Raw genomic sequence first — 11,397 nt, 5'->3', positions numbered from 1 at the left:
CAGGCGTGAACCACCACTTCGCCCAGCCCCGGCCCCATAATCTTAAATCTTCTTTGACACCCCTTATATCCTTTTTATATCCTTTTTATTTATTTATTTATTTTAATTTATTTTATTTTATTTTGAGAAAGAGTCTCACTCTGTTGCCAGGCTGGAGTGCAGTGGCGTGATCTTGGCTAACTGCAAAATCCACCTCCCAGGTTCACGTGATTCTCCTGCCTTAGCCTCCTGAGTAGGTGGGACTGCAAGCACTGTGCCATCACACCTGGCTAATTTTTTGTGTTTTTAGTAGAGAAGGGGTTTCACTGTGTTAGCCAGGATGGTCTCGATCTCCTGACCTCATGATCTGTATGCCTCGGTCTCCCAAAGTGCGGGGATTACAGGCGTGAACCACTGTGCCTAGCCGCTTTATATCCTATTAATTGACAACTTAAAATTTTTTTTTCTTTAGACTATATCCAGAATCTGGCCACCTCTTTTATTTATTTTTTTTTTTTTTTGAGACGGAGTCTTGCTCAGTCACCCAGGCTGGAGTGCAGTGGCACGATCTCAGCTCACTGCAACCTCCGCCTCCCAGGTTCACGCCATTCTCCTGCCTCAGCCTCCCGAGTAGCTGGAACTACAGATGCCCGCCACGATGCCCGCCATGATGCCCGGCTAATTTTTTTTTTTTTTTTTGTATTTTTAGTAGAGACGGGGTTTCGCCATGTTAGCCAGGATGGTCTCGATTTCCTGACCTTGAGATCCACCCACCTTGGCCTCCCAAAGTGCTGGGATTACAGGCGTGAGCCACCACGCCCGGCCGAATCTGACCACTTCTTACTACCTCCTCTGTTATGCCCTCGTGCAAGTCAACATCTCTGGCCATGGCTTTTAGCCTCCTTAAGGCTCCTTGTTTCTTCTTGCCCCCTGGAGTCTATTTTCACCCAGCAATCAAAGGGGGATCCTGATAACGATGTCAGACTATGTCGCTCCCCACTCAGTATCCTGCAATGACTTCTACGTCCTTCAGAGCAGAGACAGTGGCAAGATCTCGGTTCACTGCAAGCTCCGCCTCCTGGGCTCAAGCGATTCTCCTGCCTTAGACTCTCGAGTAGCTGGGATCACAGGCATAGGCGTCTGCCATCACGGCTGGCAAGTTTTTGTATTTTTAGTAGAGACGGGGTTTGACCATGTTGGCCAGGCTGGTGTTGAACTCCTGACCTCAGGTGATCCACCTGCCTTGGCCTTCCAAAGTGCTGGGATTATAGGCATGAGCCACTGCGTTGGGCCTTTAACTTTTTTTTTTTTTTTTTTTTTTTTTTAGAGACAGTGTTTCGCTCTTTTTGCCCAGGCTGGAGTGCAATGGCATGATCTGGGCTCACTGCAATCTCTGCCTCCCAAGTTCAAGTGATTCTCCTGCTTCAGCCTCCCAAGTAGCTGGGATTACAGGCATGCGCCACCACGCCCAGCTAATTTTGTATTTTTAGTAGAGACGGGGTTTCTCCATGTTGGTCAGGCTGGTCTCAAACTCCTGACCTGAGTTGATATGCCTGCCTTGGCCTCCCAAAGTGCTGGGATTACAGGTGTGAGCCACTGGGCCCGGCCTAACTTTTTTTTTTTAGAGACAAGAGTCTCACTATATAAGTCAGGCTGGTCTCAAACTCCTGGGTTTAAGCAATCCTCTCGCCTTGGCGTCCCAAAGAGCTGGGATTACAGACATGAGCCATAACACCAGGCCCAAACCTGTCTTCTAGTGCCTCCAAAACCTCTGTCGCCTCATCAGCTACTACCCTCCCTCTTCCTGTGGTTTCTCAAACATGTCAGGCACAGACCATCTCAAGGCTTTTGCATTTTCTTTTTCTTCTGGGTGGAAGGTTCCTCACCCTTGATCCTGTTATGTGTGAACAGAACTCCCTCTCTCATCTTCTCAGGTCTTGAATCCTGTCACCTTTTCAGTTAAACCCTCCCTTATTCAACTAACTAAAATTGCAAATCACTTGTCCCACACACCCTCTAACTCTCTTCCTGGATTTTTCTCCGTAGTACTTATTACTACTTGATACACTATGCATTTTTTAGTTATTTATCTTTGTTATGGTCTGTAAATTCCAGGAGGACAGGGACCTGTGTGTTGTACTACCAGGGGTGCCTCCAGCACCTAGAAGGACGCCTGGCATATGGCAGGGCGCAATTGATCTCTCTGGAGTGAGTGGATGAATGGGAGCTCAGAGGAAACATTGAAGTCTGGGAAGGCTTCCTGGAGGAATAGGCCCGCTGGCCGACACTCCCAAACCCCGCCCATGCGGCTTCGCGCTCTGCCACGCCCATCGAAGCGGGGCCGAGGCCGGAAGCAGCCCCGGGCGGAAGCCCTACCGTGCCAACTGGGCCCTCCTCCCGACCTGCCCCGGGCTCGTGCCCCGCCCACCCGAAAGTGGGTGAAAGGTCGGCGGCGCCGGCACTGCAGCTGGGGCTGAGAAGCCAGGACGGCCCGAGAACTGACAGACGGAGTGACAGACGGACTGACCATGGCCGACCAGCCAAAACCCATCAGCCCGCTCAAGAACCTGCTGGCCGGCGGCTTTGGCGGTGTGTGCCTGGTGTTCGTCGGTCACCCTCTGGACACGGTCAAGGTGCGGGAGGCTGGGTCGCAGGCTTTGGGGAGGAGGCCCGGGCGGGGCGCGGAAAGCATGGTCCCCCGCGAGGCGCGGACGCTGGGCAGAAGAGGGGCATGTGTGAGCTTCCGTGAGAAGTCTAGGGAATCTCTCTTTCAGGGGTGGGCAGGAAGCTGTACCTTGCGCCCCAAAGAGCCAGGCGGCGGCGCAAAGTGAGCAGCCTCTAACCGCCTGTCAAGAGCTCTGATGTAAGGTTCCCTGTCCCGCAGTCTCTTCTGACCCTGCGCCACTTCTTTAGGGATGGGAAGGAATAAACGTCTCTCCATAGTTTTGGTTTCAGCCAACACTAATATTATCGTTAAGGTTGAAACAGGTCCCCTGTAAAGCCTGCCCCAGGAAGACAACTAAAGACAGAGCGGTACGGTTGTTCTGGAGGTGTCCTTTGATACATTCCCCTGGGGCAAGAGTACCCATCTCTTTCGCACCTTTCCCGGCCCGGGGAGATACTTGACACTCTTCGGCCTGTCACCCAACGGTGGCCTGCTCAGCCTCCTGGGCAGAGGCATCCCTGTGAGAAGCAATGATGACCTCAGTGACCGAGCCCCTTCCATGGAAAGCAAGGTGATCAGCTTTGCACAAGGCCAGCCTCATTCTCACAACTCCCAGATGAGGAAGCTATGGTCAGACTGAGGCTTGGGAGGGAGGACGTTCATCAGGAATTGTTCTCTGGTCTTCCTCATATCATATCTCAACTATTCCCCTTGCAACACCTTCATTAATGCTTTGCTTGGGGACCAAAGTCCATCCCCCATGGCTTAGCACTCGAAGCTGCATCCAGTTTTCTCACTTTTTTTCTGGACGTAGACGTGAAGGAAATTGACAAGTCATTGCCAGGGTGGGCCTGTGGGGAGCAGACATGAGTTTTAAAAGATTGGAAGCCCATGTGAGGGGGTTTGTTAGGATGTTGGGTCAGATTTCTTCCACAGCGAAATAGTTTTGTGGGCACTTCCTCTTGGCCAGCTTGGGCAGCAAGCCCTTTGCTGCCTTTCATCCAAGAGAGGAGCTGCCCTGAAGTAGAGCTCATACTGGGGTCATTCTATAGGAAGACCAGGGTTAAAGTAGCTGGACTGGCTAGGTCATTGTGCAACATGAAATCAAATGTTTATTTAGCTGGTGGTAAATGCCACGTGTTAGTGCTTCCCAGACTGTGGTCATTCCAAGCGGCACTGTCTACTGAGGGACGATTGTCTGGCCTTTCTTCCTGCTCTTGGTCCATATAGGCAGATATCTTATTAGTTCTAGGCCTCTGGGGCCGCCCTTAAAAAAAAAAAAAAAAAATATATATATATATATATATACACACACACACACACAAATATTGCTCCTACCTCCATATCACCTTTGTCCTTGATGTCACTCCCAAGAAGGACTGGATGACCTCTGCACTGAAGTGCAAATAACTGAAATGCTCACTGGCATATTTAGCAACCAGAAAGCCTCTTTTTAGCTTAAACCAAAACCACAAATTGCTGACTGCTGTGTTTTTGGCCTTAGTGAGCTGGGTGGGCTCCAATCAAAGCCTGACCTTAAGGTACTTTCAGAGGTCCAAGGTTAAAAAAAAAAAAAAAAAAAAGAAGAAAAAAAAGAAGTCCAAGATAGTATAACTGAGCTGTGGGCTGTGTGTCCTGACAAGGCAAAAGCTGCAGCGCTTCAGAGTGGGTCATGAAAAGGCTCTATGGAAGGTGGTGCGTTAGAACAGGCATTCAAGTGCTGGGTGAGTTCAGACTGAAGGAGTAGGGAGACCCAGACAGTCTGATGGGAAGGCAGGAGTGAAGGTGAGTGTGGCTTGCAAGTGGGGATCATATTATAAAATAAGACAACCTAGGCCGGGCACGGTGGGCTCATGCCTGCTAATCCCAGCACTTTGGGAGGCTGAGGCAGGTGGATCACCTGAGGTCAGGAGTTCGAGACCAGCCTGGCCAACATGGTGAAATCCCATCTCTACTAAAAATACAAAAAAAAAAATTGGCTGCGTGTGGTGGCAGGTGCCTGTAATCCCAGCTAATTGGGAGGTTGAGGCAGGAGAATCACTTGAACCCACAGGGCGGAGGTTGCAGTGAGCTGAGATTGTACCATTGCACTCCAGCCTGGGTGACAGAGTGAGACTCCTTCCCAAAAACAAAACAAAACAAAACAAAACAAAAACCACCTGCAAAGGACTTTAATGTTCTTGCTGGTTTGGATGGCTGATATCCTGTTGAGACAGGTATGAGGTATGAAGTGTATATAAAATCACAAAAAGGCAGCCTTGGCAACATGGCAAGACCTCATGTCTATAAAAAATACAAAAATTAGCTGGGCATGGTGGTGCACATCTGTAATCCCAGCTACTCAGGCGGCTGAGGCTGGAGGATCGGTTGAACCTAGGAGTTTGAGGCTGCAGTGAGCCTTTGCACTCCAGTCTGGGCAACAGAATGAGACACTGTCTCAAAAGAAAAAAAAAATCACAACAAGGTATTAGTCAGAATTTTTTTTTTTTTTTTTTTTTTTTTTTTTTTTTTTTTTTTTGAGACAAGACTCTCCCTCTGTCACCCAGGCTGGAGTACAGTGGCAGGATCTTGGCTCATGGCAACTTCCATCTCCCGAGTTCAAGCAATTCTTTTGCCTCAGCCTCCTGAGTAGCTGGGATTATAGGTGCCCGCCACCATGCCTGGCTAATTTTTGTATTTTTAGTAGAGATGGGGTTTCTCCATGTTGGGCAGGCTGGTCTCAAACTCATGGCCTCAAGTGATCCTCCAGCCTTGGCCTCCTGAAGTGCTGGGATTATAGGTGTGAGCCACTGTACCCGGTCTAGTCAGAAGCTTTGATCCATTTCTCTCTCTCTACTAACTAGGGGAGATTATGCCTGACTATGGGAGATCTGAAGGACAATATGAGGGATTTTGGATGTAAAGGTATGGTGGCCTCTGGGCATTTCTATTGTGTCCCATAAACCCCTCAGACTTACGTGTCGCCTCTGTTGCCCAGAGAGGGACTTCCTTGGTTTGATATGGAAGGCCCTGACAAACACAAGAATAATAAATTCTAAAGAAATTATAAAAAAATGGTAAAAATGATGATATAGAAGGACCTGACAAATACAAGAATAAGAGATTCCAAAGAAATAAAGAAACAACATGGTAAAAATGATGTTTTGGAAAGGTTAGTATAATAGCAACCTTGAGAAGGATTTGGAAGCAGAACAGTGAGCAGGAAAAACATCCAGGAAGGGCTGGGCGCAGTGGCTCATGCTTGTAATCCCACTTTGGGAGTCCGAGGCGGGCAGATCACCTGAGGTTGGGAGTTCAAGAGCAGGTGACCAACATGGAGAAGCTCCGTCTCTACTAAAAATACAAAATTAGGCCAGGCATGGTGGCTCACGCCTATAATCCCAGCACTTTGGGAGGCTGAGGCGGGCAGATCACCTGAGATTGGGCGTTCGAGACCAACCTGAGCAATGTGGAGAAATCCCATCTCTACTAAAAACACAAAATTAGCTGGGCGTGGTGGTGCATACCTGTAATCCCAGCTACTTGGGAGGCTGAGGCAGGAGAATCGCTTGAACCCGGGAGGCAGAGGTTGCGGTGAGCCCAGATCGCACCATTGCTGTGCAGCCTGGGCAACAAGAGTGAAACTACATCTCAAAAAATAAATAAATAAATAAAAATAAATATACAAATGCAAAATTATCCGGGAGTGGTGGCATATGCCTGTAATCCCAGCTACTTGAGAGGCTGAGGCAGGAGAATCGCTTGAACCTGGGAGGCAGAGGTTGCAGTGAGCCAAGATCATGCCATTGCTCTCCAGTCTGGGCAACGAGTGAAACTCTGTCTCAAAACAAAACAAAACAAAACAAAATTCAGGAAAAAGACTGCAGAAGTAACTGGATATATCAGCTATCTATTGCGGTTTAACAGTTTCCTCCAATGAGGCAGGAGGATCACTTGAGCCCAGGAGTTTAAGGCTGCAGTTAGCCAAGATGGCACCACTGCATGCCAGCTTAGGTGACAGAGCAAGACCTTGTCTCAAAAAAAACCCAAAAAACCAAACCAACTTACCCCAAAACTTAATGGCTTAAAACAACAATGAACATTTATCAGGGCCGGGCCGGTGGCTCATGCTTGTAATCCCGGCACTTTGGGAGGCCGAGGCGGGTGGATCACCTGAGGTCAGAAGTTCGAGACCAGTCTGGCCAACACGGCGAAACCCTGTCTCTACTAAAAAAAAAAAAAAAAAAATGCAAAAGTTAGCTGGGTGTGGTGGCACGCACCTGTAATCCCAGCTACGCGGGAGGCTGAGACAGGAGAATCACTTGAACCCAGGAGGCTTGTGGTGAACTGAGATTGAGCCACTGCACTCCAGCCTGGGTGATAGAGCAAGACTCTGCCTCAAAAAAAAAAAAAAAAGACAATCCAATTAAAAATGGGCAAAGACTCCAGCCTGTAAGACCCTGTCGAGAGAGAGAGAGAGAGAGAGAGAATCTTCTTCTTCTTTTTTTTTTTTTTTGAGAAGGAGTCTCACTCTTGCCCAGGCTGAAGTGCAAAGGTGCGATTTTGACTCACCACAACCTCTGCCTCCCGGGTTCAAGCAATTCTCCTGCCTCAGCCTCCCAAGTAGCTGGGATTACAGGTGCGTGCCACCACACCTGGCTAATTTTTGTATTTTTAGTGGAGACAGGGTTTTGCCATGTTGGGCATGCTGGTCTTGAACTCCTGACCTCAGGTTATTGACCCACCTCAGCCTCCCAAAATGCTGGGATTACAGGTGTGAGCCACCGCGCCTGGCCTCCTTTTTTTTTTTTTTTTTTTTTTCTTTTTTAAAGAGACTGGGTCTTGGCTGGCCATGGTGGCTCATATCTGTAATCGTAGCACTTTGGGAGGCTGAGGCAGGCAGATTGTATGAGTCCAGGAGTTCCAGATCAGCCTGGGCAACATGGTGAAAACCCATCTCTACAAAAAAACCAAAATTAGCCGAGCATGGCATGCACCTGAGGTCCCAGCTACTTGGGAGGCTGAGGTGGGAGGATCACCTGAGCCTGGGAGGCGAAAGTGGCAGTGAGCCAAGATCATACCACTGCACTCCAGCATGGGCGAGACAGTGAGACCCTGTCTCAATAAATAAATAAAAAGAGACCAGGTCTTGCTCTTTTACCCAAGCTGAAGTGTGGTGGCACCATCACAGTTTTCTGTAATCTTGAACTCCTGGCCTCAAGTGATCCTTCCACCTCTGCCTCCCAAAGTTCTGGGATTACAGATGTGAGCCACCACACCCAGCCATGGACCTAAATAGGCATTTCTCTGAAGAAGATGGGCTAATAAGCATGTGAGAAGTTGTTCAGTGTCATTATCCATCATGGAAATGCAAATCAAAATCACAATGACATACCACCTCATACCCACTATGATGGCTTAAAAAAAAAAGTTAGATATAGAGCAATATAGTGAGATTCTGTCTCTACAAAAACAATAAAAATTAGCCTGGCATTGTGGTGTGCACCTGTAGTCCCAGCTGCTTGGGGGGCTGAGGTGGGAGGATTGCATGAGCCCAGGAGGTCAAGGTTGTAGTGAGCTATTGACCACACCGCCGCACTCCAGCCTGAGTGACAGAGTGAAACCTTATCTCCAAAAAAAAAAAAAGTGTATATATATATATATATAAATAAAGATAATAAGTATTGAAGATATGGAGAAATTGGGACCCTCCTAGACTGCTTATGGGAATATAAAATGGTGCAGCCACTTTGCAAAACAGTCTGGCAGTTCCTCAAAAGGTTTAAACAGAGTTGACATATAAGTTAGAAATTATGCTAGTGGATAAATACCTGTGATGGTTAATTTTATGTGTCACCTTGACTAGGCCACAGAGTACCTAGGTATTTGGTCACACATTATTCTGAGTGTGCTTGTGAGGGTGGTTTTGGATATTAACATTTGAATCTGTGGACTGATTAAAGCTAATTGTCCTCCCTAATGTGAGTGGACCTCATCCAGTTGAAGGCCTAAATAGATCAAAAGGCTGACTGACACTTCCTGCAAGTAAGAGGGAACTCCTGCCTGAATACTTGAGGTGGGACATTAGTCTTTTCCCGCCTTCAGACTTGAACTGAATCATTGGTTCTTTTTGGGTCTCAAACTTGCCGACCACAGATCTTGGGACTTCTCAACCTTTATAATTGTATGAGCCAATTGCTTATAATAAATCTCTTGATATATATCTCCTGTTGGTTCTGTTTCTCTGGAGAATTCTGACCAATACAATACCGAAGAGAACTGAAAACATATATCCACACAAAAAACTTGTACACAAATGTTTATAGCAGCATTATTCATAATAATCAAAAAGTAGGAAAAACACAAATGTCTATGAACTGATGAATAGGCAGGCATACAAAATGTGATTTATTCATACGATGGGATATTATTTGCCAATAAAAGGAATGAAGTACTAATGAAATGAAAGAGAAGTTTGAATCCAGCAGGTTAAGTGAATGCCAAAGACAGGTACAAGGGTACAGCCTTCCCTGTTCAGTTTGGCAAACAGTTGGGCCATTGCTGCTGACAGGCAGTTCTGATTCTGGTAGGTGACTGCATTTTAACTTCTGGTTTCAGGTCCGACTGCAGACACAGCCACCGAGTTTGCCTGGACAGCCTCCCATGTACTCTGGGACCTTTGACTGTTTCCGGAAGACTCTTTTTAGAGAGGTTGGTATATGGTGCTGGGCATTCCTCTTACTCAGAACACATTCACGGGGTTGATTTGTTACCCCCAAGGAGAGTAGGTTAACTGTGTGGTTCTGCTGGACAGCTAGCTCACAGCTGCCGCTCCTTCACCACGCCACCCTGTGCCCCCCTGTTGTCATCTGCTTTGGAGTCTCTGATAGTTCTAGCTACTGTTTTATACAGATGACTAAGGCTAATAAAATGGTTCTCTCTTTTGGAAGATGGAATTTAGACAATGGAGAACTAGTGAGTAATAATTGAGATGTGAAATGGAAGAAAATGTACATCTGAGCTGGGTGTGGTGGCTCACGCCTCTAATCCTAGCGCTTTGGGGGCCAAGGCAGGTGGATCACTTGAGGTCAGGAGTTTAAGACCAGCCTGGGCAACATGTAGAGAGTGTCATCTCTACAAAAAATGCAAAAATTAGAGGGGCATGGTGGCGCATGTACATCTGTAGTCCCAGCCACTCAGGAGACTGAGGTGGGAGGATCACTCCACCAGGAGGTAGAGTTTGCAGTGAGCCAAGATTGCACCACTGCACTCCAACCTGGGTGACAGAGTGAGACCCTGCCTGAAAAACAAAAAAAGGCCAATCATGGTGGCTTACGCCTATAATCCCAGCATTTTGGGAGGCCGAGGTGGGTAGATTGCCTGAGTTCAGGAGTTCAAGACCACCCTGGCCAACATGGTGAAACCCCGTCTCTACTAAAAATACAAAAATTGGCTGTGCACGGTGGCATGCGCCTGTAGTCCCAGCTACTTGGGAGGCTGAGGCACGAGAATCGCTTGAACCCAGGACGGGGAGGTTGCAGTGTAGGGTCCAGCCCTACGGGGCTTAGCGGATGTTTTCCCCATGTGCGGAGATGAGAGATCATAAGAAATAAAGACACAAGACAGAGATAAAGAGAAAACAGCTGGGCCGGGGGGACCACTACCAAGACATGGAGACTGGTAGTGGCCTTGCATGGCTGGGCGCACTGATATTTATTGAATACAAGACAAGGGGGTGGCTGGGCGCGCTGGCTCATGCCTGTGATCCCAGCACTTTGGGAGGCTGAGGCGGGTGGATCACGAGGTTAGGAGATCGAGACCATCCTGGCTAACACGGTGAAACCCCATCTCTACTAAAAATACAAAAAATTAGCCGGACATCGTGGCGGGCGCCTGTAGTCCCAGCTACTCGGGAGGCTGAGGCAGGAGAATGGTGTGAACCCAGGAGGCGGAGCTTGCAGTGAGCTGAGATCACACCACTGCACTCCAGCATGGGCTACAAAGCGAGACTCTATCTCAAAAAAAAAAAAAAAAAAAAAAAAAGACAAGGGGGCAGGGTAAGGAGGGTGAGTTATCCAAGTGATTGATAAGGTCAGGCAAATCACGTGATCATGGGACAGGGAGCCCTTCTGTTTTAGGTAGCTGAAGCAGAGAGGGAAGGCAGCATACGTCAGCATTTTCCTCTATGCACTTATAAGAAAGATCAGGCCGGGCGCGGTGGCTCATGCCTGTAATCCCAGCACTTTGGGAGGCTGAGGCAGGTGGATCACAAGGTCAGGAGATCGAGACCATCCCCGTCTCTACTAAAAAAAAATACAAAAAATTAGCTGGGCATGGTGGTGGGCGCCTGTAGTCCCAGCTACTCAGGAGGCTGAGGCAGGAGAATGGTGTGAACCCAGGAGGCGGAGCTTGCAGTGAGCCGAGATCCTGCCACTGCACTCCAGCCTGGGTGACAGAGCGAGATCAAAGAGGAACCAGGAGTATGGGAGGAACATGAAAGTGGACAAGGAGCGTGATCACTGAAGCACAACATCACAGGGAGGGGTTTAGGCCTCTGGAAAACTGTGGGCAGGCCTGGATAATATCCAGCCTCCCACAAGAAGCTGGTGGAGTAGAGTGTTCCCTGACTCCTCCAAGGAAAGGAGACTCCCTTTCATGGTCTGCTAAGTAACGGGTGCCTTCCCAGGCACCGGCGTTACTGCTTGACCAAGGAGCCCTCAAGCGGCCCTTATGTGGGCGTGACAGAGGGCTCACCTCTTGCCTTCTTGGTCACT

The 11,397-nt window shown here is 48.3% G+C and overlaps 1 protein-coding gene across 1 annotated transcript in view; it reads left to right on the top strand.

Moving 5' to 3' along the window:
* Nucleotides 1-2,303: 2,303 nt before the first annotated feature.
* SLC25A20 (solute carrier family 25 member 20) overlaps nucleotides 2,304-11,397 on the top strand; it is a 42,117-nt gene continuing 33,023 nt past the window's right edge. Inside the window, exons 1-2 of the mRNA XM_003818391.5 lie at nucleotides 2,304-2,612; nucleotides 9,242-9,334. Coding sequence (XP_003818439.1) covers nucleotides 2,508-2,612; nucleotides 9,242-9,334 — 198 coding nt within the window. The 5' untranslated portion in view covers nucleotides 2,304-2,507. The remainder of the gene's footprint in view (nucleotides 2,613-9,241; nucleotides 9,335-11,397) is intronic.

The sequence above is a fragment of the Pan paniscus genome, chromosome 2, assembly GCF_029289425.2.
Source record: "Pan paniscus chromosome 2, NHGRI_mPanPan1-v2.0_pri, whole genome shotgun sequence".
NCBI classification, from domain to species: Eukaryota; Metazoa; Chordata; class Mammalia; order Primates; family Hominidae; genus Pan; species Pan paniscus.
The sequence above is the reverse complement of the archived record's forward strand: the minus strand, read 5'-3'. Positions and strand labels throughout refer to the sequence as shown.